The 27,285-nt window shown below is 32.9% G+C and overlaps 1 protein-coding gene across 1 annotated transcript in view; it reads left to right on the plus strand.

The window, feature by feature from the left end:
* Positions 1–27,285, plus strand: part of SUCO (SUN domain containing ossification factor) — a 116,316-nt gene that overhangs the window by 58,466 nt on the left and 30,565 nt on the right. Inside the window, exons 7-15 of the mRNA XM_055319020.1 lie at positions 661–771; positions 2,806–2,957; positions 4,730–4,867; positions 5,091–5,241; positions 9,003–9,126; positions 9,958–10,082; positions 11,128–11,195; positions 23,376–23,483; positions 25,706–25,811. Of these exons, the coding sequence (XP_055174995.1) occupies positions 661–771; positions 2,806–2,957; positions 4,730–4,867; positions 5,091–5,241; positions 9,003–9,126; positions 9,958–10,082; positions 11,128–11,195; positions 23,376–23,483; positions 25,706–25,811 (1,083 nt within the window). The remainder of the gene's footprint in view (positions 1–660; positions 772–2,805; positions 2,958–4,729; positions 4,868–5,090; positions 5,242–9,002; positions 9,127–9,957; positions 10,083–11,127; positions 11,196–23,375; positions 23,484–25,705; positions 25,812–27,285) is intronic.

Raw genomic sequence — 27,285 nt, forward strand, 5'->3', positions numbered from 1 at the left:
AGAGCATTTAAAAATTTTAAGACCGTTCCTGAATATCTCTTTAAAGAGAGTATAATTTTATACTTTTAACTTTTACCCATAGTCTAAGACTTTGATCTAATCTCTCATGAGAAATTTGAAAACAAATTTTGTGAGAATGAATATAAGCAAAGCATTCGGGGGGGAACATACTCTTACAGAAATATTTAGGTCTGAAATGCTTTAAAGGCTTTGATAAGCAAAGAATGAACCTTGCTTTTATGAAATTATATCCTAGAAGATACATTTAAATGGGAAGGTATCTGAAATCCTAACTTGAAAGTAAATGTCAAAAGAGAGATGACACAAGTATTAAATACATATTGGATGATGTACATTCATTTTTTAGATATTTTCCAAAGTCTTACTGTTTGCCTACCATGTGGTGCTGTGTGGTAGGACTAAAGTGCTTATCAAGAAATCAAATGAAGGTCCTGAACTCATTTAGTGTACATTTTAAGTGTGATGGCAAGGAATGGAATGCAGGAAGATGAACAAGCATGTAAACAAAAGTAATTAGAGTCAGACTTGTACAAAACAGTGTTTTGGTTGTAAAATACATAATATTGCTTTATATTATATATATATAACTGTTTTGTGAAATAGTTTTATCAGTTACCCTTTCATCTTGTTGCAATATAGGATGAAAGAGAGGGACCTATCCATGCTGAATTATCGGAAAAAGTGGGTTCAAATTTACCTATTCCTCCAGAAGAACATAAATTAAAAGATGACTACGATGTGGATGTACAAGTAAGCTATGTTGCTTTAATGTTTAATAATACATCTTTTAAAACTACTCACCATATTGCATATTGTTACTTTTTTCAAACTTTCATGCAATTGGCTTTAATACTATTTACACCTAAGAGTACTGATTTTGATAAATTGAAAAATTGCAGATTTAATAATAAATGTGACCATTTTCTTTGTAGTAAAAGTTTGGGTGTAAGTTCTCATTTCTTTGTAGGTTCTATTTTAGATCACTATAATGTATTTTATCTCCAGATTATTAGATGTCGGGAAATTTTTTTCTAACTTACAACAAAAGATAGTATTTGTATATAAAATCGAGTATTTTGATACCAAACTTTTGTCACTGATTGTGGAATATGAATTAGTAATAGGTTAAAATGTATTTTATGTGTCTTTTATATTACATCCTGAATATTTTCCATTTTGTACATCAAATTTTATGAAAATTATTAAAAACTAGAATGCTGAAGCATCTGGAACCCATTTAATGTCAGGAATAGCTGAAGAACTAGGGATATTTTATCTGGAAGAAGAAAAACTAAGGAAAAACTAAGTATCTCAAATATTAACAAAACAAACCAACTCAAAATGGGGGAGAATTCTTTTTTGAAAATACAGTTACAGCTATTTTATGACTTGATTTCACTATCTAAGTACAAATAGTGAATTTCATTTTATTGGATCCTGGAAGATGTTTGTCAGATGTGTGTACATAAGAGTAAGAAAAAGTTCTCTGTAGCCCTTCCAGTTATACGACTATCCTGAACAGTTCTACCATTGTTCATTCTCCAGAACTTTTATCATGGTATACTCTTCCTCAAATACTTTGAATTGCTTATTGCATCTTAATAGATCTGTGCTGTTCAGTATAGTAGCCACTAGCTACATGGGGCTATTGAGTACTGGAAACGCAGCTAGTCCAAATTGAGACTTGCTGTAAGTATTAAATACATATTGGATTTTGGAGATTTAGTTAAAAAAATGTAAAATATCTCATTGATTTTTTTTTATATTAAATACATATTAAAATGATAATATAATATTTGATAATGTAATACTCCTTTTTTCAAGGCCTCCACCATAAACTGTAAACTGTTTATATTCCTTTGTGAATTTTTCATTTCAGTGTAAATATTTCCCCCAATGATCGCATTTTATATTCCTCTGAACTCTATACCTTGTGTTTTCTTTCTGCTTCCATACTGAGTCCTTTTTGCTTCAGAGAACCAATTATTCTAGTCCATAATAGTCCATAGTTTCTCTTTTCCTTGAACTGAGCATGAATACCTCTCACTTGATAGTTAATAAGCATTGAATGTCTGCTGTGTGCCAGGGAGCATGAAGATCAAGAGAACATAGTTCTTACTCAAGACATTTACAGTATACTTGAAAAAGGGAAGAAGACCTTAAATAAGACAATTAAGGTGTTATAGATGCTGTCTTAAGTCTATATACAGAGAAAGTAGAGGCATAGAGAAAGAGGAATGGCTAATTCTCTGTAGTGTTGGTTGTGGTGGAGAATATGCTGATAGAGGTTTCAAATATAAGTGGTAATAGGTAGATTTCAGATTGTTGTTTGGAGGGTTGAAAGGTCCAGAGCATCCAGGAGTGACGGAGCAGTGAAAATCATGGATTGCATTGTAATGTTACTTGTACATGCCCTGTGCTGTTGTTTATTTGTGGACATTATCTTCTAAACTGCTCTGAGGCAAGAAGTATGTGTTATACTGTTTTGTATATTTAAATATGATTTCTGTGTTGCTACTAGCATTAATAATAGTAAGAGGGAAATATATGTAGGTCTTGATAGAAAATAGGAAAGAAGAAAGACAAGCTCCTTTGTCCTAGTTTGTGAAATGCCATGAAAAATGGCTAGAGCTTGTATTTTAATATGAAGTATATTTCTTGGGGGATAAATGTTAGAAGATAGGATTTTTATAAAAATACATTCTTGATACTGTCACTTTTGAATGTACTTTTATAAAATCCTATATAGCAAAAGAATACAACTGACTTTTTTTTTTTTAACAGAATACTGAGTCAAAATTAAGTCCATCTGTGATTGAGACACTCCCTACAGTTGATCTACAAGAAGATTCTTCCAGTATAGTTTTGGGCAGTGAAAACATTGAAAATATTTCCAGCTCATCTACCTCAGAGATTACTCCAATCTCAAAGCTTGAGTAAGTCATTACAAAGAAAAAAAAAAGGAATCTCATTAGGTAATGATAGAAAAAGGTCTTTTTAAAGATAAGGCCGCTTGAGACTCAGATTTGAAGTTTAGGCTATATAGCAGACTTAAGTTACGATGCCTGTGTTTTTATTCTGCATCCAAACTCTGAAGTTGATTAGATCTCAGCCATGAAATCTCTACATCACATAAACTGAGGTTCTGCTTGTTTAAGTAAATACTTACTTGAGTAATCTTCTCTATAATTATCAAAGATTCAGATGTCAGTATTCATTTCCATCAAGTATTACTGCAGCATTCCATTCATAGTTGTGTCTTTTTGTGAATAGATACATTTTTTCAAACTTGATAATATTCAGGATATGTAGGTGTAAGATTTCCTTAATTTAGAAAAATCTATTATATCTTTCCTAGTCTATTAAATCTCTCCTGATCCTTAAAGCAACACTACAAAGAACAAAATTCCCTTCTCATACTACATTAAGTATTTCTCTTACTAAGTGTTTTGTGTGTGTGTGTGTGTGTGTATACACACATATATACATATATACATATATATATAATGGATAGGACAATATCTGGCACATAGTAATATATCTGTCAATAAATATTATCATCACTACTTTTTTGGGGGGGGATAAGCACTCTTTAAACACTCTCTTTAAGAACAGAAGGGACTGGAGTGAAGGAGTGGTACTCAGAGATGTTAGAGTTGCCATTTAGGTATTTATCCTAGATAAGGAACAAAGAAACAGGAGACATGCTTAGAAATAACAATAGTATTTAAAATTTTTTAAATATTTATTCCAGAAAGAATTTAAGGCTAGATATTACATATCTGAACAGTACATATTATTTTCCCATTATACTGAACATGACTACTTAGCAAATTGGAAGTGAGTAGGGGAAAATATTAGGGTATATATTTATAAAACAAAATTCTGAAAGTGCCTTGAGAACTTTAGTGAAATGTTTTGAGATAATAGATGATTTTTTTTTTAAGATTTATTTATTTATTCATTCAGAGAGAGTGAAGAGAGAGGCAGAGACACAGGCAGAGGGAGAAGCAGGCTCCACGCAGGAAACCCGATGTGGGACTCGATCCCGGGTCTCCAGGATCACACCCCAGGCTGCAGGCGGCACTAAACCGCTGCGCCACCGGGGCTGCCCAATAGATGATTTTTTGATACTATAGGCAGCAACTCTAATACTGGTAGAATATACTAACAGGAAGGAAACATTAGAGAAGATGCAGTTAAAAAAGTAATTTTATGTACGCATGAGTGTCTTAGTCGCCTAAGCATTTAACTCTTGATTTCAGCTCAAATCATGATCTTAGGGTTGTGAGATCGAGCCCCAAGTTGGGGTCCATATAGTGTGGGGACTGCTTAAGATTTTCTTTCTCCCTCTTCTCCTCCTGTCCCTCCTTGTATGCGCTAGTGTGCTTTCTGACCCCACCTCCCAATACATACATACATACATAAATTTAAAAACTTATATTTTATGAGACCAAATACTAAACTCTGATATTTTGCTTTAAAATTTGGTAATTACCTATTTAATGGCCAAGGGCATTAACAGATCAAGAATCAGGAGTTGACCTTATATGATTTAAAATAGTGAATTCTTGAAAACAGCCTGCAGAACTTCAAAGCATTTTTCGGTGGCTTAGATTATTTTTTGAAAATCGCTAATAAAATTTTTAACTTATGCCACATTATTTTCATTGAATTGCCAGATTGTCTTTTTTGTTTCTATTTTTAGTGAAATAGAAAAATCTGGTACTATTCCTATAGCCAAACCAAGTGAAACTGAGCAATCTGAAACCGATTGTGATGTTGGTGACACCCTTGAAACAAATGCTCCAGTTGACCAGCCTTCCTTTGTTAGTCCACCTGAAAGGTGGGTGTGAAATGTTGTTTGCCCTTTATATAATTCTGTAATGATAGCAGCGTCATGTTTGAATGGTGCACGCGTAATTCCACTTTGTGATTGAGAGAAAGCTAATCCCTTTGTGCTCTTTTCTTGGTTTATTTTATACATGATAATTGTAACAGCTTAGGTTAGATTACATAAACTTGTTATTCAGTTAATTCTTTTAATACATCTTTTTGGTTTCTAATAGCCTTGTTGGCCAGCATATAGAAAATGTGTCATCTTCACATGGCAAAGGAAAAATAACAAAATCAGAATTTGAATCAAAAGTTTCAGCAAGTGATCAGACAAGTGGTGATTCAAAATCTGCATTGAATACTTCAGATAATTTAAAAAATGAGGTAGGTATATGACTTGGACTATTTCTTACTTTATATTATGCATCTTTATTATTAGCTTATGTTGCTGTTTGCTAACCATATTTGCCATAAAAATCAGTGATTAAGTAGTTAATGAGGAATATGGAACTGAGGCTAGCTGTGTTCCTTGAGGGCAAGTGGTTACTTTTTGGGTACTGTTGCCAGTGTATTGTTTATACATAAAGTTGTTCCAAGTATGAACTTTGTATATAATTAAGTGGTTTTCTGCTGCCATCAACTGTTTGATACCAGATACATAATGTCTTTAAGCAGTTTCTCAGAGAGCTATATAGAAGAAGCTATGATTATTGAATTCAGGTATCTTCAGGCTGAACATAAGTTTAACTCCATAAACAATGTTAAATTTAGGCTCTTCAAACAGAATTATTTTAAAGAGATATTTTACCTTTTGTTTGTTATTTGTGCACAGACTACAAACTAGATCAGCTTATATTGAAGAGTGTGCCATTTACAATTATACTATCCTCAATTATACTTTCCAAAGAAAGTTTTACTTTCTTTTCTCCTTTCGAGTTCTGCTTTGACTTCGTATAGAGGCCAATGCAGAATTTCCTAAAGAAATGTTGGTGGAGAAGTCTGGGCTCCCTTCAGGTAAGAAGTAATGGGGTAACAGAGATGAAGTCCACTCCATGAACTTAAAACATGTGGAATCAAAGAGTAATTTAAAGTACTGAGTACTATCGACATTTGTTCCCTTTTAATTTGGATCTTCTGTTCTCTACCTTCCCTTTCGTATATTTTCAGTGAATATGTACTCACAACTAACTAAACTTCATTCTGGAGACTTTACTATCACTGTACCAGCTATTTTTATGTTGCTTCTTAAAATTACAGGAGCAACATTTTGTAGTCCACCATCTTGAAGGAAATAATTTTCTCAATGAAACCAAATCAGGCATATATTATAGTTCAGTTGTCCACAGCCATAAATAAAATTAGGCAAACATTACAAAAATATCTTCTTTGGAGCTATGTAAGTATCAGATGTGAAATTCAAGCATGGCAGCCAGTTTTGTCCTAGTTTTTCTTTCTCCTTAACCATTAGTGGACTGAAACTAGTCTTCATAACCTAGGATGTAAAGATGGATGATGAGTCTATGCTAATAGGCAAAAATGGTGTAATTTTTAACTGTATTAATTATATCCAAATAAATTAATATCCTGGAAAAATTATCAGATAATGAGCACATAATGAAATATCTGGTACTTTTATGTATTGTCCAGTTCAGGATAATTGTTTCCAGTTAAGTTTGTGTGACTGGAGAGTTTTTTTTCTCATGCAGGTAGATCTTTGTGTTATCATTGTTATCTCAAGAATCTGTAAGACAGTCTTTGCCATACTTAGTTAGAAACAGTGCTTTACCAAGTATTTTTATTGTATTGTTTAGTTTTCTTATTTTTTGCTAAGAGGTGATAGTGATTTATTTGCCTGGGCCTCAAAGAGCATAAGTATGTTCCTCTACTTTTGTATTTCTTTTAGTATTGGGCTTTATTCTTAAGTACTCAGGTTAATTTTTATAAATATGTTTTTTTCTTATTTTCCCATTATGTTCAGACTAGGTTTTTATTTAACTTTTAAAGTAATGGTTTACTAGGTCTTTACATTCTGCTATGTACTTTTTTTTTTATAGCCATATACTTCATTTAGTCAGCCTGTTCTGCAAAACACTCCAAGATGGAGGTTGTATGGGAGCCAGTTTGCTGTCTTTCTAGAGAAAGATTATGGGTTTTTGTGTTTGTGTAATTTTAATAAACTAGTATATTAGTGTAATTCTAATATTCTAGTATCAGTCCTTAAAAGTATACTTTAATATAGCAAATATTAGTTTTTATTTTATTTTATTTTATTTTATTTATTTTTATTTTATTTTATTTATTTTATTTATGAGAGAGACAGAGAGAGAGAGGCAGAGACGCAGGCAGAGGGAGAAGCAGACTCCATGCAGGTAGCCCGACGTGGGAGTCGATCCCGGGTCTCCAGGATCACACCCTGGGCTGAAGGTGGTGCTAAACCGCTGAGCCACCTGGGCTGCCCAAATATTAGTATTCTAAAAACTGTGCCCTACAAAAATAGCATATGTACACTATATGAGACTTGTGCTATTTACCAGAGTAAGTCATTTAAATAGATGTATACTTCCCAAGGAACTTTTAATAAATGTTATGCATTGCTTTAGGAATACAGAAATAAGCAATGGAATTAACCTACTTGCATACAGTATTCAGATTATGGGGAAAAAATTACAAATTGAATTGTGTGCCTTTCCCCAGTTATATTTCTTCTCTCCTCTTCAGATAGAACACCTATGTCAAATTCAGCTTGTATATGTATGTGTGTAAGAATGTCTTTTTAAACTTTTTCCAAAACTACATTATTATAAACAATACATACTATTATTTGGTATATTTGGACATAATATAAAATGATGTCATTCTTAAGTATCATTTTTCATACCATTGTTTTGAGATTTGTCTGTTCATTATTTATACTGTTATATTTCACTACCACAATTTGCCTGTTCTTCAATTAGTAGATATTTAGGTTGTTCCTGATTTTTTGATATTACAAACAGTGCTGCAATAATCATTTTCATACATACTTTCTTAGACACGTGCATGTTTTCACTCATATTTATACATAAGAGTGGAATTGGGTCACAGGGTATGCACGTTTACTTTTATAGCTAAATTGTTTTTAAGTTTATTTATTTATTTAAGTACTCTCTATACCCAGTGTGGGGCTAAAACTCAGGACTCCAAGATTGGGAGTTGCATGTTCTTCTGACTTAGCCTGCCAGGTACCCCTAATATTACTAAATTTTGAACTCCATTCAGCAGTCTGAGAGATGTCCCATGGTTCAACAGACATGCCACACTTGAGGGTACATCAGATTGGTATAACTTATTTAGCATGTCTGGTGTTCATTTGCATTCCCTGGTTGTTACTGAGATTGAGCATTTTGTATTTTCTCTTTGCTGAATTTATTGTTCCTTTTCTCCATTATTGATTTGTAGGTAGTCTTTGTAGTTTTAGTAATCCTTTATTAAAGGTTGCATATATTGCAAATACTTCTCTCAGCTTGTTGCTATTGTGCCATGTATTTTATGGTCTTTCAATACATTTAAATTTTAAAATTTTAATCCAGTGAAATGTGTTAGTCTTTTTTTTTAAACTATTATTTCTTCATGTTGTTAAATCCCTTTATATATGAAGATTTTTCTCTACTTTCTTTAAAAAGCTTTTTCTTTAGACTCTTTATGTTTTTAAATCTACCTTAAATTTTTATGTGAATGGTCATCTAAAATTAGCTTTCTTTAGGCATATATTACATATAAACATATATTATTTTAGCTTAGATTTTAAGATGGATGCATTACAACTATAGTATTTATTAGTTTATGTAAGGAATTGTTTGTTTATGATACAGAGTTTTTTTTTTACAACCTATGCTTATATTGCTAACGTGAAGGAATACATCCTATGGTGCTTGTGATGCTTAGGTAGATTTCCACAAGAATACATCTTTTGGTGCTTAGGTAGAAGATTTTCAATTATTTCAAGGGAAACTCGCCTTTTAAGCAAACCAAAACTTTTTACATTTCATTATTCTGAAATATTTTCTGTCAACTATAAAATTTGACTTTAATTTTACAGGAACATTTGTATGTACTTTTACAATTTATTAATCTGTTTTCTCTGTATTCTTTTGTATTTCTTTCAGAGTTCTGATTATACAAAACCAGGGGAAATTGACCACACATCTGTAACAAGTCCCAAAGACCCGGAAGATATACCAACATTTGATGAATGGAAGAAGAAAGTTATGGAAGTAGAAAAAGAAAAAAGTATGGAAGCATTGTAATTCTTTTTTTAATTTATTTTACTTTTTTAGGGACTGGTTTAAATACTCATTTCTCTCCATAGTTGGTAAAATAAAATAAAACTTTTGAAAACTTTTTAAGGGTGAAAGTTACTAAGATGTGTAATTACCAACTTACATGATTTACCTGTATATAACTACATAGTTTTAATATTAATTAAAATCCATTCTTGTAAATTGAACTCCAATTAAAAAAAAAGAAAAAAATTAAAACAAAAACCAAACAAAAAAATAAAATCCATTCTTGTAAACTGTTAAATGAGGAAAAATGAGACAAAGTAGACAGAACAGTAATCTTCATTTCAATTTATAAGAGGAAAATTGCATGGAAACTTTGTTGTTTTTGTATTTGGTGGGGGCTTGTCTGGGATATGAATGAAACTTTTGAGTCATGAAACTTTAAACTATAAACAGAGTTGGACATAAGTATTGCCCTTTGTTTTTGAAAGAAAATCTCAGAGTTAAAAATTCTTAATGTTATAGAAAGATAGCATCTATCCTTAATAAAATATGTATGCACAATATTTTGATTGTCATGATAAGCTTCATTTTGAGATTCGTATTATTTAGACAGAACTCAAGTAATGTGGATTTTTGCAGTTAATTTGGTTTTGGGGGTATTTTAAAGCCAATGAGGTAAAGCATTTTGAATTTCTTAATGGGTTTTTAAAATGTTCTCTTAAGTATTAAAACCTGTTCTTCACTACACATCAGCTATTACTTTTGAGATCATTGTTGGGAGTATTTTAAATCATAGTCATCATATATGTACGTTTATAATAAGGTTTGTCTGCAGGTCAGTCAATGCATCCATCTTCTAATGGAGGTCTACATGCAACAAAAAAAGTGCAGAAAAATCGAAATAATTATGCCTCAGTAGAATGTGGTGCCAAAATTTTGGCCGCTAATCCAGAAGCCAAGGTACTTAACTGTAAAATTCTTCTGTACATGTGGGACACTAGTAACTTTTTTAAATAAAGGCAGCAGTTTGCTGAAAACTATATTTTAACATGAGCTAGCTCTTTTTCTGATTTACTAATACATGTAGGATTATGCTTTTAAAGACATTTTCTTGTATGAATTCTTAGTTATATTGGTTGATACATTGCACCTTTTTTTAGACTTGGTAAAGACTGTTTTTTTAGAGCAGTTATAGGTTCACAAGAAAATTGAGAGAAAAGTACAGAGATTTCTCTTACATCCCTTACCCCAATATGTGTTTAGCCTCCTCCATTATCTATATACTTCCCACCAGAGTGATACAATTGATTCATTTACATCGACACATTGTCACCTGAAGTCCATAGTCTACCTTAGGGTTCACTTTTATCATATAGTCTATGGGACAAATGTGTAATGACATGTATCTCCCATTATTATATCATAGAGTAGTTCTACTGCCCTAAAAATCCTCTGTGCTCCACCTAGTCATCCCTCGCTCCCCTCAACCCCTGGCAACCACCAATCTTTTTACTATCTTCATAATTTTGTCTTTTCCAGAATGTCATGTAGTTGGAGTCATATTGTATGTAGCCTTTTCACATTGGCTTCTTTCATTTAGTAATATGAGTTTAAGTTTTGTCCATGGCTTGATAGCTCATTTCTTTTTAGCGCTGAGTAATATTCTGTTGTCTCAATGTGCCACAGTTTATCTCGTCATTCACTGAAGGGCATTCATCTTGTCTTTTAACTTTTAAAACCTGTTTGAAATTTTAAAAAGAAAATACTAATAGAAAAATCATTTTTCCTTTATAGTAACAGACATTTAATTTTAAACATTTTATTATAAGGCTAACTTTACATTATAGACATAACTGGTAAATTTTAGCCTTTTTATACCTTCTTCTCAAATGAGCATTTCAGAATCTTACTATTTTAAGATCTAAAAATATAGAAATCCTAGAAATCTTTAGAGTTGAAGTATTTTTCCTTAAGTAATTTATTCCCTTCCCCCTTTTTAAAATAGAGCACATCTGCTATTCTTATAGAAAATATGGATCTTTATATGTTGAATCCTTGCAGCACCAAAATTTGGTAAGTAATATAAAATTTAATACAGTGCATTCTATGTATGTACATCCTCTGTTAAGCTTTTATGTTAGGATTAGATTGATTTGTTCATGTAGTCACTTAAAAAGTATTTATGATTGATAGGTGCTTGTATTGTACTTAATTTAGGTCCGGCTTGTACTGTACTTTCTTAGTTTTCCTAGAAGAAGTAATTCCTGAGCTAAATCTTCAAGGATTTGTAGGAAGTCACAAATGAGAGAGACTGAGATAGTCAGGAACTGTAAGGATGTGGGGGGACAGTGCTAAAAGGATTGTATTTCTTATGGGCAGCTATAAGTAGAAGCAACCTGAAGAAATTATTTTAGGATAAGAATAAAGGTATAATTAGAGTAATCGTGAAAGAGGAGACAAATTTAGTTTACCAATAGTTTAGTTTACCAGGCCATCCAATGCTGTACTTATCTTAAAAATTTTTGAAGTTTGTTAAAATACTGTGGAGGGCATTGTTTGTTTTAAGTAAGAAAATGACATGATCTCATTGGTATTTTAAGAAGGCTCGTCCTCAAAGGATAGCCTACAACAAAATGCAATTGGGATTACGGAAACCAGTTAGGAACCTGCTTTAATTAAGGCATTGGCAGTTTAGATATAGAAGAGAGGGGGGATATAAAAGATATTTATAGCAGATCAAACTGGCGGCTCTTGGTTAGTAATTGGATGTAGAGAGAGTCATCTAGGAAATCTCCCAAGGATTTTGGCTCTTACTTGGGTCTGTGATTCTGCCATTAACTAAGAATATAGGCAAAGGTATAGGTGATATACCAACAATTTTATTAGATTATTTAATTGCTCCAAAGCCGCTGTTCAAAAAAGAATTAAGATAAATCACCATCATACTGATTTACTAAAAATACATATATTGAATTTTTTTTTTAATCTGAGGAGAAACTCTTAAGATAATGCTTATGTTTTCTGTTCTTGGCTTTCCTTTTGGTACATTTAGGTTCATTTTGAAAATTAATACCACAAATTACTTAAGGGAATTAAGGGATAATTTGAAAGTCTACTTTTCCTTCTGTCATAAATTGGAATTGAGGAAATGATTATCTGAGATTGTAGTTAAACAGTTATTTTGAAGTTTGTTTTTTTTTTTATTTGTAGGCACCTCTATAGTCAGTAACAGCTCAAGTTTTTATGCTCCAAATTTTTGTATTTCAAACAGACATGCTGGGATGAAGTTATATGAAGTAGTCATAGCTATGCATTTGTATTTTAACATTTCTACCAAACAGCATGTATTTATGTGTTTTGCATATTTAGTTTTGGCTCATTTACATAGGTGTTTTCATTGTATAATTGAATTCAGAGCACGTTTAATTGATTTCACCTGATTTAAGTAGGTTGATCCCCCTAGGGTATATTAAGACCACATAGTTTCACTGCAGCTTTATGTCTTAATATTTGGTAGAGTCATCTTCATCAAAACTCTTTTCACTATTCTTGTTTTCATTTAAATTCAAGTTAACATATAGTGTAGTATCGGTTTTAGGGGTAGACTTTAGTGATTCATCACTTACACATAATACCCAGTGCTAATAACAAGTGCCCTTCTTAATGGCCATCACCCATTTAGTTCATCCCCCCAAACACCTCCCCTCCAGCAATTTTGTTCTCTATAGTTAAGAGTCTCTTATAGTTTGCCTCCTTCTGTTTTTATCTTATTTTTCCTTCCCTTCCCCTATGTTCATCTGTTTTGTTTCTTAAATTCCACATATAAGTGAAATCATAACGGTATTTGTCTTTCTCTGACTGACTTATTTCATTTAGCATAATATGTTCTAGTTCCATCCGTGTTGTTACAGATGGCAAGATTTCATTATTTTTGATAGCTGAGTAGTATTCATGTGTGTGTGTGTCTGTACATACACCACATCTTCTTTATCTGTTCGTTAATTGAATAGATACTTGGGTTCTTTCCATAGTTTGGCTCTTGTTGATAATGCTGCTATAAACATCAGGGTGCATATACCTATTTAAATCTATATTTTTGTATCCTATGGGTAATACCAAGTAGTACAATTGTTGGATCATAGGGTAGTTCTATTTTTAACTTTTTTGAGGCACTTCCATATTGTTCTCCAGAGTGGCTGCACCAGTTTGCATTCCCACTAGCAGTGCATGAGGGTTCCCCTTTCTCTCTCTTCACTAACATCTGTTGTTTCATGTGTTGTTATTTTAGCTTTCCATCAGGTATGAAGTAGTATCTCATTGTGGTTTTGATTTGTATTTCCCTGATGCCGAGTGATGTTAAGCATCTTTTCATGTGTCTGTTAGCCATATCTGTATATCTTCTTTGGAAAAATGTCTATTCATGTCTTCTGCCCATTTCTTAACTGGATAATTTGGTTTTTGGGTGTTGAGTTTGATAAGTTCTTTATAGGTTTGGGATACTAAACTTTTATTGATACATTACTTGCAAATATCTTCTCCCATTCCCTAGGCTGCCTTTTAGTTTTGTTGATTGTTTCCTTTGCCCTGCAGGAACTTTTTATCTTGACGAAGAGCCAATAGTTCAGATTTGCTGTTTTTTCTTGCCTCTGGTAACATCTTTAGTAAGAAGTTACTATGACCGAGGTCAAAGAGATTATTGGCTGTTTTTTCTCTAGGATTTTGATGGTTTCCTATCTCAAATTTAGGTCTTTCATCCATTTGGAATTTATTTTTGTCTATTGTATAAGAAAGTGGCCCAGTTTCATTCTTCTGCATGTCTCTGTCCAGTTTTCCCAGCACCATTTGTTGAAGAGACTGTCTTTTTTTTCATTGGATATTCTTTCCTGCTTTGTTGAAGATAAGTTGACCTGATAGTTGTGGGTCCATTTCTGGGTTCTCTGTTCTATACTATTGATCTATGTGTCTGTTTTTATGCCAGTACCAACTGCCTTGATAATTACAGCTTTGTAATACAGTTTGAAGTGTGGAATTGTGATGCTGCTTCCTGCTTTGCTTTTCTTTTTCTATATTACTTTGGCTATTTGGGATCTTTTCTGGTTCTATACAAATTTTAGAATTGTTTGTTGTAGCTCTCTGAAAAATGCTATTATTTTGATAGGAATTGCATTGACTGTGTAGATTACTTTGGGTAGTATAGATATTTTAACAATATATGTTCTTCCAATCCATGAGCATCTAATGTTTTTCCATTTCTTTGTGTCCTCATCAGTTTTCTTCACGAGTGTTCTATAGTTTTCAGAGTACAGATCTTTCACCTCTGGTCACGTTAATTCTTACGTATCTTGTGGGTTTTGGTGCACCAAAATGGGATTGATTCCTTGATTTCTCCTGCTGCTGCTTCATTATTGGTATATAGAAATTCAACAGATTTCTGTACCTTGATTTTATATCCTGCGACTTTGCTGAATTCATGTATCAGTTTTAGCAATTTTGGGGGTTTAGTCTTTTGGATTTTCTACATGGAATATCATGTCGTCTTTGAAGAGTGAAAGTTTGACTTCTTCCTTGCTGATCTGGATGCTTTTTATTTCTTTTTGTTGTCTGATTGCTTTTTCTAGGACTTCTAGTACTATGTTGAACAACAGAGATGAGAGTAGACATCACTGTCATGTTCCTGACATTAGGGGAAAAACTCTGTTTTTCCCCCTTGAGGAGGATATTAGCTGTGGGATTTTCATATATGGCCTTTATAATGTTGAGGTGTCTATCCATGCTTTATTGAGGGTTTTTATCAAGAAAAGTGCTGTATTTTGTCAAATGCTTTTTCTGCATTTATTGAAAAGATCATATGGCTCTTATCCCTTCTTTTATTAATGTAGTGTATGATGTTGATTAATTTGTGGATATTGAACCACCCCTGCAGCCCAGGAATAATAAATCCCACTTGATCGTGGTGAATAATTCTTTTAATATACTGTTGGATTTGATTTGCTAGTATCTTGTTGACAATTTTCATCAGGGATATTGGTCTGTAATTCCTGGTTTTAGTGGGATCTCTGTCTGGTTTTGGAGTCAAGATAATGCCATCTTTATAGAATGAGTTTGGAAGTTTTCCTTCCATTTCTATTTTTTTGGAACAATTTCAGCAGAATTGGTATTAACTCTTCTTTAAATGATTGGTAGAATTCCCCTAGGAAACCATCTGGCCCTAGACTCTTGTTTGTTGGAAGATTTTGATTACTGATTCAATTTCTTTTCTGGTTATGTGTCTGTTCAAGTTTTCTATTTCTTCCTGTTTCAGTTTTTGTGGTTTACATGTTTCTAGGAATTTATGCATTTCTTCTAGATTGCCCAATTTGTTGTCATGTAATTGCTCATAATATTCTCTTATAATTGTTTGTATTTCAGTGGCGTTAGTTGTGATCTCTCCTCTTTCATTAGTGATTTTATTTGGGTTCTTTTTGATAAATTTGGCAAGGGGTTTATCGATTTTGTTAATTCTTTCAAAGAACTAGCTCCTAGTTTTGTTGCTCTGTTCTACTCTCTTTAAATTTCTGTATCCTTTATTTCTGCTCTAATCTTTATTATTTTCCTTCTTCTGGTTTTGAGCTTTATTTACTGTTCTTTTTCCAGCTCCTTTTGATGTCAGGTTAGATGTGTATTTGAGACTTTTCTAGCCTCTCGTGGAAAGTCTGTATCATATACGTCCCTCTTATGATACAGCCTTTGCTGTATCCCAAAGATTTCATACTGTCGTGTTTTTATTTCCATTTGCTTCCATGTATTTTTTTTTCATTAATTTCCAGGTTAACCTGTTCATTTTTTAGTAGTATGTTCTTTAACTTCTATGTATTGGTGGTCTTTCCAAATATTTTCTTGTAGTTGATTTTAAGTTTCATAGCGAATGGTCTGAAAATATGTATGGTATGATCTCTATCTCTGTGTGTACTGGTTGAGACCTGATTGTGACTCAGTATGTGATCTGTTCTGGAGAATGTTCCATATGCACTTGAGAAGAATGTGTATTCTACTGCTTTAGGATGAAATGCACTGAACATATGAAATGCTCTGTGAAGTCATCTGGTCCAGTGTGTCATTAAAAGCCCTTGTTTCCTTATTGATCTTCTGCTTAGATGACCTGTCCATTGCTGCAAGTGGGAGTATTAAACCTCCTGCTAGTATTGTATTATTATCAATGAGTTTAAGTTTGGTATTAATTTATTTATATACTTGGCTGCTCCCAAGTTAGGGACATAAATATTTATATGTGTTAGATCTTCTAGTTGGATAGATGTCTTTATTACGATATAGTATCCTTCTCCATCTCTTATTATAGTCTTTGGTTTAAAATCTAGCTTGTCTGATACAAGTGTGGCTATTCCAGTTTTCTTTTGATGTCCCTCAGCATGATAGATGGTTCTCTACTCCATCACTTCCAATCTGGAGGTGTCTATGGGTCTAAAATGAGTCTCTTGTAAGCAGCATATTGATGGGGGTCTTGTTTTGTTTTTGTTTTAATATTTTATTTATTCAGAGAGACACACAGAGAAAAGCAGAGACATGGTCAGAGGGAGAAGCAGGCTCCCCAGGGGGACCCTGATGCAGGACTTGATCCTGGAATCCCAGGATCATGCCCTGACCTGGAGGCAGGCACTCAACCAATGAGCTACCCAGGCATCCCTTGTTTTTTTAATCCATTCAGATAGCCTGTCTTTTGATTGGAGTATTTAGTTTATTTACATTCAGAGAAATTTTTTGAAATTAGTGCCATTGTATTACCTGTAAAGTCACTGTTCCTGTAGATTATCTCTGTCTTTGTTGCTCTTGGTTTCCCTTTCCTACTTAAAGGGTCCCATTTAATATTTCCTGCAGAGCTGGTTTAGGGTTCATGAACTCTTTTAGTTTTTGCTTGTCTTGGAAACTTCATCTCTCCTTCTATTCTGATTGACAGCCTTATTGGATAAAGTATTCTTGGCTACATATTCTTCCCATTTAGCATGTTGGATATATCATGCCACTCTCTACAAACTGGCAAGTTTCTGTGGACAGGTCTTCTGCTAACCTTATGTGTCTACCACTGTAGGTTAAGGACCTTTTGTTCCTAGCTGCTTTCAGAATTCTCTCTTTATCTTTGTGTTTTGCAAGTTTCACTATGTTATATCTTGATGTTAACCTGTTTCTGTTGATTTTGAAGGCAGTTCTCTGTGCCTCTTGGACTTGAATGCCTTTCCCAATATTAGGAAAGTTCTGAGCTATAATTTCTTCAAATAAACTTCTGCCCCCTTTTCCCCACTTTTCTTCTTCTGGGACTCCTATGATACAGATATTATTGTGCTTTATGGAATCACTGAGTTCCCTAAGTCTCTATTCATGATCTACTAGTTTCCTTTCTTGTTTTCAGCTTCATTATTTTCCATAATTTTATCTTTTGTATCACCTATTCATTCCTCTGCTTCTTCCATCCTTGTTGTGATTATATCTAGTCAGTTTTGCAGCATCTCAGTTGTAGCATTTTTTTTTTTCACCCCGACTAATTTTAGGTCTCTTGTCTCTGCAGCAAGTGTTTTTCTGGTGTCTTCTATCCTTTTTTCAAGTCCAGCTACTATTTTTAAAAATTAATTTATTTGAGAGAGGTGGGGGGGTCACATGGGAGCAGGGGGATGGACAGAGAGACAGAGAACATTCTCAAGCAGACTGCCCATTTAGCACAGAGCTCAGCATCGGGTTAGATCCTATAACTCTTGAGATCATGACCTGAACTGAAATCAAGAGCCAACCTGCTTAACCAGCTGAGCCATCCAGGTGCCCCAATAAAATGTAATTTTTAAAAATGAGTTTACAATTGCAGCAAATAAATAGCCACCCAGAAATGAATTTAATAAGATATACAATACTTTCATGAAAATTTTAAAAAATAATAATCTACTGAAAGACATTAAAAGACAAAGAAGGATATGTCCTATATATAGATAAGAAAACTCAATATCTGAGTCATCTGGAGATTCAGTAAAATTCCAAACAAAATTTGACATGATTATTTGGGGAATTCAACAGAATAAGTAAGTCTAAGATTAATAAGAAAAAAGCAGAAGCAGAAGAATAGCTAAGATGGTCCTGAAGAATATGATGCAAAAACTTGCCCTCCCCCCCCCGATACTAAGATCCATAAAGCTAAAGAAAATGGGATGTTACTGTAGGTGGTGATAAACTGATCAGTAGAACAGAACAGGGAGTACAGAACAAATGCATGCTTAGAGGCAAAGTTTATGATAAAAGTACATTGTAAATCAGGGAGTAGTGTAGAACTACTGAATAAACAATGTAGTTGAACTTACCTGTCATAATTTTGGATTTTTTGGATGTCAGATCTCTGACATTAAAAAAAAAGATACCTTAAATTTTTAACTTATGCTATCCACATTTAGGTTTTTGATCCCAGTGGAATTTTTTTATATATGATATGTAGGAGGGATTCATTCTTCCCTCTCTATTTTTCTGTTTAGATAATTTTGTTTTAATCAGACTTATTTTAACAAATCAAAGCACACCTAGTTAAAGGTCCAAGCACTCCCCACTGCAAACAAGAAGGAACTCTGTAGAGGACTGACCTGTGGGAAAGAGCAGCCAAAAGAAAACAGAGTGTGTGTAGCATATACCTGAAACACTTACTGAAGTGCAATGCTCTGGACAGCGTATGACCCCTTTTTAATATCGCATTACTCTCAGGAACAGGAAACATTACAAGCTTTCATAATATGCAAAAGATAGAAACCAAGACAAAATGACAAGACAGGAATTTTCTGAAAGAAATATCAGGAAGAAATCATGGCCAGGGATTTGTTCAAAACAGATACAAACAATGTATCTGAACAAGAATTGAGAACAACAGTAATGAGAATACTAGCTGGGGGATCCCTGGGTGGCTCAGCGGTTTAGCGCCTGCCTTTGGCCCAGGGCGTGATCCTGGAGTCCCAGGATGGAGTCCCACATCCGGCTCCCAGCATGGATCCTGCTTCTCCCTCCTCCTGTCTGTCTGTCTCTCTCTCTCCCTCTCTCTCTCTCTCTCTCTCTCTCTATCATAAATAAATAAATAAATAAATAAATAAATAAATAAATAAATAAATAAATAAATAAATAAATAAATAAATCTTAAAAAAAAAAAAACGAATACTAGCTGGGCTTGGGGTGCCTGGGTGGCTCAGTCAGGTCAGTGGCCAGCTCTTGATTTTGGGCTCTGTGCTCATCTGCGAAGTCTACTTGTAAATCACTCTTCTTCCTCTGCCCCTTCCCCAGCTCACACTTGTGTGCGCATGTGCTCCCTCCCTCTCTTTCTTAAATAAATAAATCTTTTTAGAAATTTTTGTATATAGATGTCCAGTTTTTTTACATATGGATCTTATATCCAACTATCTTTTTATATTCTCTTTTTCTAATAATGTGTAGATTTTTCTTCGGAGTTTCTGTGTAGAAAATTATAGCGTCCCTGCAAATTTTTCTTCTTTAAAAAATTTTTAATCCTTTTCATTGTATTTTACTTTCTTTTTGTCATTACAGCTGGCAAGGTCCCTGGGAAAATTATAAATAGAAACAGTGACAGTAGGCAATGTCATCTTATTCCTTATTTTAAAGGCATTACTTCTAACCTTTTACCATTAGGTATATTCTAAGTTTGGTACTCAGCTATAAAACCATCTTGGCCTGTGAGAAGATACTGATTTTCTTTTAAGTGTATAATTTATTTTTTTTTTTAAATTTTATTTATTTATTTATTTATGATAGTCACAGAGGGAGAGAGAGAGAGGCACAGAGACATAGGCAGAGGGAGAAGCAGGCTCCATGCACCGGGAGCCCGATGTGGGATTCGATCCTGGGTCTCTAGGATCGCGCCCTGGGCCAAAGGCAGGCGCCAAACCGCTGCGCCACCCAGGGATCCCTTAAGTGTATAATTTAAAAACTAAGTAATATGTTCACATGGTTCAAAACCAAAAAGGTATTTCAGAAGGATAAGGGAGTTAGAGTGAGATTCTTCCAATCTGTCATCCATCTTCTTATTCATTGTTAAATTCTTAGATATCTTTTTAGTTTCTTTGTGCAAATACAAATGTAGATTTTTATTGATCTTTTTTTCACACAACTTAGTATATTATACACACTATTTTTCTCCTTGAGTTAAATTTTAACTCAACAGTATCTGGTCATTTTTCTATTTTGTTCATAGAAAACGTTTTCATTCTTTTTGACAGCTACATAAAGTTTGATTATTTGGTTTTACCAATATTTAACTAGTCTTATGATGATGAATATTTGGTGTTCATAATCTGCCATGGCAAACAGCGTTACTATGAATAAGCTAAAGCATGTACCATTTCGTACTGGTGTAAGTAGATTGGGATGTTTTTAAATACATTTAAAAGAAATAGTTATAAGACTATTTAGGTTTACTATTCTTAAGTTACTTTTGGTAAATTACATTTTTCTAGAAATTTGTCTTCATTTTCAAAGTTTTTGTAATAAAGTTTGTAGTATTCTCTTATTGTTTCAATGATTTTTTTTTTAAACTCTACTGTGTCTTCCCTCCATGCACCAGTTTGACTTTATTGATTACCTCCATCATGTCTTTTGTTTTGTTTTGTTTTATGGATTTCTGCTTGAAACTTTATTATCTTATGTTTTCTTTAAGTTTAGTTCTATTGAACTTAGTTTTTTTTTTCCAGATAAACACATTAAGGTTATAAATTTCCTTCCTAATTGTATCAACTAAATTTTGATACATGGGGTTTAGATCTTGTGTTTAGATCTATGATCTCTTAAAATTCCTGAACTATAAATGACTAAAAGAAGCATATTGAAATTGGATTTGTCAAGTTTTATATATGTGGTTCTATTAATTTGCGTAGAATATTCTCTGCTTCTAAGAAAACATAAAAGATGAGGCAGAAAAATGAGAGAGCATTTTAAAATCAACTAATTGAGGAATAATAACATACCTGCTTATATTTTATATATTTATTTATTAGGTGCATACAAGTTTTAGAATTATTAAATCTTCTTGGTGAATTCACCTTTTCATGTTTTTCTTTATATATTGTTAATTTTTAAAATTTAAATTCAATATATATAGTACATCATTAGTTTCAGGTATAGAGTTCAATAATTCATCAGTTGCATATAATGCCTAGTGATCATCACATTGAATTCACTTTTTATATCTGGTAATATGTTTGAAAGCTTATTTTTTTTTCTGATATATAGCTCATGTCTTCATAGAAATTGAGAACATCATATACAAAAAGAAGAGGTGGAGGAGAATTAGCTTTTTATTTTCTTCTTAATGTTCTTTTAGATTTATTTTTTTCATTGTAAATAACAAGCAAAGTCTGAGTTTGGTTTTCTTTAGTTCCCTTTCCCAAGGGTGTTTTGGTGGTTTGGGAAATGTTCAAGCTTTGGAGCCAGATAGAACCAAACAATTAAAGGACCCACACACTTTCTGTTGTGTTCCTTTGCCTCCCCTAAAGATGTTGTCCCTGCCTGCATTGCTGAAATGATTTATTCCTATCACATTCTCATTCCAACCTGTAAGGTAGGAGAAAGCAAATGGAGAAGTAGCAGCTCCCTTTTAAAGACTTGACCTAGGGCAGCCCAGCTGGCTCAGCGGTTTAGCGCCACCTTCAGCCCAGGTTGTGATCCTGGAGACCCGGGATTGAGTCCCACGTCTGGCTCCCTGCATGGAGCCTGCTTCTCCCTCTGCCTGTGTCTCTGCCTCTTGTGCTCTGTGTCTCTCGTGAATAAATTAAAAAAAAAAAATCTTAAAAAAAAAAAAAAGACTTGACCTATAAGTTGGACTTGACATTTCTCCTCACAGCCCTTCTTCACCCTAAACTAAATAACACGACCAAAACTGAGAAACACAATCTTTGATGTGTGGCTATAAGCTCAGCTATATTTTGGCAGGGTCTTTAATTACAAGGCAGAAGAGAAGAATATGAAGTAACCACTTAGTGATTATTGAATTGTTTTATAAAATGGAGATCATGTTCTTTGCAGTTTGGTTATAAAAAATTAAAGAGTGAATGTAAATCATTTAACATAATATCTGACCCAGAGTAAGCATTCAGCAAATGTTGGTTTGCTTCTCTTCATGAGCTTTTCTCTGAAACCTGATTGTTTTTTGCCATCTGCTAAAACTTGGTTCTTTTGCTCTCATAAATTAAACACAAGATGTTATTTTTAATGCTTTTGATTTATTTCATTGTCAATATATATAATCTCATTTGATATAGTAATTACTTTCTGAAAGTATTGATTAGAGTTCTAGATGTCCTGAGTATTTCTTTTCCCCAAATGCCACGCTGTATTCAGTTTTATTTTAGACACATGACACCATACTTGTAATTCTTCCTAAGAAGCAATATTTTATGGCATTTTTCCATGACCGTAAATACAGGTCTCTGGCATCATTTTTAAAGAATAGTTTTATTGAGCATAATTGACATAAAAATATATATATACACATATAAAATAAACTGCAATAGCAGAATGTACAATTTGATATATTTTGACATTTATACATCTATGAAAATATCACTACAATAAAGATAATGAAACATATCCACCTTCCCGAAATGTTTTCTCATGCTCCTTTGTAACCAACTCTTGTTCCTACAGCAATTACAGATCTGTCTTCTATCACCAAAAATTATTTTACATTTTCTAGATATTTATATAGATGGAATTTCTAGTAACATTTTTAATGCCTGTTGGTATTTCATTGTTTGAGTAGACCATACTTCAATTCTTAATGCTAAACATGTAGGTTGAATTCTTCCACCTGCTTTTATAAACTCTGCCTTGATATATTACAATGAATATACAAGGGTGAGTCTTTGGAGCTTGTGTCCTTAGGATAAATTTCTAAAAGTTTACTGCTAAATCAAAGACTGTGGTACCCTTTGAGATCACGTATATGCCAAACTGCCCTCTAGACTAGTCAGTTTACACTTTTACTAGCTGTTTTTAGTGAAGTCATTCCTTCTCCAAGAATGTTGTCATTAAAAAAAGAACCTTTTAAAAAATATTGTAGGACAAAATCAGTATCTTATGTTATTTATAGTTACTTCATCCCCCAACTAATGATATGCTTGGGAAATAACAAGTAACTTAGTGGAAGTCTAGTTTATGTGAACTATTTATGTTTAATATAAACTATTTTTTTGGTTGGTTTATCTCAATAATTGTCTTGTGTTCTTTTTAAAGGTTTGTTATTGAACTTTGTGAGCCAATTCAAGTAAAACAGCTTGATATTGCAAATTATGAATTATTTTCATCAACTCCTAAAGACTTTCTGGTTTCTATCAGTGACAGGTAAATTCTAAAGCTGCTTTCTACAGAAGTTTTGTTGGATTTCCGGAATAAAAATTTTTAAATGCATCACTTTTTAAAACTTTAGTTTTTAATAGATCTGTTTGTAAGAATAGCAATAATACTATAGTATTAGGCACTTGCTAATCAGCTTACTTTCACTAAATCATAGTGTTTATAATCATTATAATCATTATATGATATTATTCCTTTATAAGGTGAGGGAACAGATAAGGAAAGGTTAAATAGTTTGTCCAGATCACATGAGTTGTGAATTGGAGAATCAGGATTCAAACCTAGATCTATATGACTTCAGATTCCTTATTTTTAATTATTATGCTCTGTTACTGCCAAACATTTCTTTAAAAAGTTATTAAAAGGGGCACCTGGTTGGCTCAGATGGTTAAGCATCTGCCTTGGCTCAAGTCATGATCTCTGGGTCCTGGGTTTGAGCCCCACATCAGGTGCCCTGCTCAGCAGGGAGTCTACTCTGTCTCTCCTGCCTGTGCTCTCTTCTCTCTCTCAAAAAAAAAAAAAAAATTTAAAAAGTTACTGTAAACATTCATGAATATTTCATTTTATATATCATGAGGTGTATTTTTGTTAAAATATATTTTAAAAACTTTGTTATGTGTGTGTGATTATAAAAGAATAAACATTTTGTAAGGAATTTGGTAAAGAATCACAATCCAATCAAAGATAACTTATTAGCATTTTAATATATTCCTTCCAGTCTTTTCTATGTATTTATATATTTAGTAATTTTTTAAAAAAATCAGCTTTTACTGCTTACATCCTGATACATGCTTTTGTCTTTTAAACACACCATTTAAAATTTTTTATTTACTTAAGTATAATTAACTTACAATGTTACATTATGATATTAATTCAGTAATTCTATGGATTAAATATACCATTTTTAATGAATATTTTTTTATTTTTCTTTCTTTATTTTAAATTTTATTTAAATTCAGTTAATTAACATATAATGTAATTTTTTAATTTTTTTAATTTTTTATTTTTATTTATTTATTTATGATAGTCACAGAGAGAGAGAGAGAGAGAGAGAGGCAGAGACACAGGCAGAGGGAGAAGCAGGCTCCATGCATCGGGAGCCCGACGTGGGATTCGATCCCGGGTCGCCAGGATCGCGCCCTGGGCCAAAGGCAGGCGCCAAACCGCTGCGCCACCCAGGGATCCCCTAATTAACATATAATGTATTATAGGTTTCAGGTAGAAGGTCAGTGATTCATCAGTCTTATATAGTACCCAGTGCTCATTACATCATGTGTTCTCTTTAATGCCCATCGCTGAGGTACCTCATCCCCTATGGGCCCCCTCCCCTCCAGTGACTCAGTTTTTTTCCTATGATTAAGAGTCTCCTATGGCTTGTCTCCCTCTCTGATTTCATCTTGTTTTATCTTTTCCTTTCTTCCTCTATGATACTCTGTTTTGTTTCTTAAATTCCACACATGAGGTCATATGATACTGTCTTTCTCTCATTGACTTATTTCACTTGGCATAATATCCTCTAGTTCTAAATAGTTTATATTTTTCCCCCACTGGAGGTATTTACTCATTTCATAAATACCTTTTGAATATCTCTGATATTGCATGTAGGATGCTATTATTTATTTAACCATTCTTCTATTGTGATTGTTAATGGTTTTCCATGCTCTTTCTTCTTGCACCTCACACTCAACATTTTGCATATACAGTTATTGAAATTAATTGTCAAGACCTCTTGAATTTCATCCATTTTTCATCTAATAAGCTTGCTTGGCAAGGAATTTTTTGTTTCCCTTTCCACCAGTACTTTTATTTATATTTTATATTGTCACACACCTGTCAGTACCTGAGGAGTAGTAGTACCTCCTTCTTCTGAAACAATCTCTTGTACTCTCTGTTTTAAAACCTCCAGTTTACTTAGAAACCCAAGAAGCTGTTTTGGTCCTACGTTTGTCTTCTCCTTTCTTGCTTTCTGTTTGATAATGGTGTGAGTTTCTCAAGATATTCTTTCCCTATAAAGAGGAACCTATCAGAGTTTAGTTGGAAAATAAAATGTATTTCTTCAACTCAGTGTTTTACTCCTATTTAAAACTATGTTAAGTGAGTTTGTGCTCTTGGAGGAAAAAAATAAACAGGATGTATTTTGGAGATGTGATGGAACCTCTCAATACGTGGTTTATGATTTTTTAAAAAGAATGTTTATATTTATTTCCTAGATATCCCACAAATAAGTGGATTAAACTGGGTACTTTTCATGGTAGAGATGAGAGGAATGTCCAGAGTTTCCCTTTAGATGAACAGATGTATGCAAAATATGTGAAGGTAATGTTTATACATTCAGGACTATGTTTTATAATAAAAACATACCTATTATTCGTACTTTTTTATGCCTCACCCCCCCTTTTTTAGAAATCACAAAACTTGAGGAAATTAATGCAATATTCTTTTTGATAAAATGATTCTTACTTGCATTTATTATTTTATGAAACAAATATTAACACATTCCCTTTTGCATAACTGGTAGCTTAGGCCAATTTTTTGATATTTGCAGCTCTGATGAAATTTCAAATTGTATCTTCATGTTTTTTGGGTCTTTATGTAAAATGTCATCTTCATAGCATCATGTGTCTCTATTTCAAAGCCCAAATCATTGTTAGTCATTGATTTTTTTTAATTCAAGTGTGATTTTTTTAATTAGAATCTGATTTTTAGATCATTTTAATTTTGATATCCAATTATTTGTCTTACAGCTTTTGCCTTTTCTATTGTGTATTCAAGTGAAATATTCTGTGTCCAAATACCAATTTCAGATAAACTTTTAAATGCTTATATTCAGTATTCCTGCTACTTCCTCTACCAAAGTTGAATTATCTACTAAAATACAGTTACTACTCTTAAATTGGATTTTAAACAAAATACAGGAGTTTCCTACTCTTCTCCTCCCCTCTTTTTTTTTTCTCTCTAAAATAATAGCACACCTTGAAGTACCACTGTATTTATAATATGACCCTTTGGAATGATAGCAGCTCTAATTTCTGTCTTTTCTTCTTTAAATGTGAGAACTTACACTGCCTGATCGTCCTCTGGGATTTTATTGTCTGTCTTTTTTAAGCATATATTAAATTGGCTTCTATGAATGGGTAAACTTGTAGTATTCCTAGTCTCAATATAAAAATGCCAAATTATTTTTTTAAAATGCAGTTGATATTCTTAGTGGTTCAACAGTGTTCAGAAAAATGAAGGGTATAATTTGTTTCTTTTAAACGGTTGCTTATGACCTTTTTATATAGCAGTGTCTACACTGTGATAAGGAAGAATTTTAAAAATTATGTGGCAGGTGATACAATTGTATTTAATTTTTACAGTTAAGGCAACCCACCTATTAATGAAATAGTTCCAAGAATCATTCTTCGTACCATCTACTCTGTTAATAATGGCAGAACATTTTATTGGTTGTATAAAAAGTGCCATTCCCTACTTAGTCCTTTATATGGTAGGACATTATAGAGTATCTTGAGGATTATTTTTCTAAAAAATTATTTTTGATAGCATTAGTTCTAAAAGCAAAAAAACCCCATTTAATTCTAATTCTAATGTTGATAAATATGTAAGTTTGCCTGGGTTTTCCTTATCCCAAAATTAAACCCAGATGTATGGTCTACTTTTTAAAATCGTTTGTATCTTAAAAGTGGATTGATTATATATCTTTTCGTTCTGTAAGTTATATTTGAAATAACCTAGCATACGAAAAATTCATGCTTTCCTTAAAAAAATTTGTAGACAATATACACAAGAA

Source organism: Nyctereutes procyonoides, unplaced genomic scaffold, assembly GCF_905146905.1.
Source record: "Nyctereutes procyonoides isolate TBG_1078 unplaced genomic scaffold, NYPRO_anot_genome, whole genome shotgun sequence".
Classification (NCBI taxonomy): Eukaryota; Metazoa; Chordata; class Mammalia; order Carnivora; family Canidae; genus Nyctereutes; species Nyctereutes procyonoides.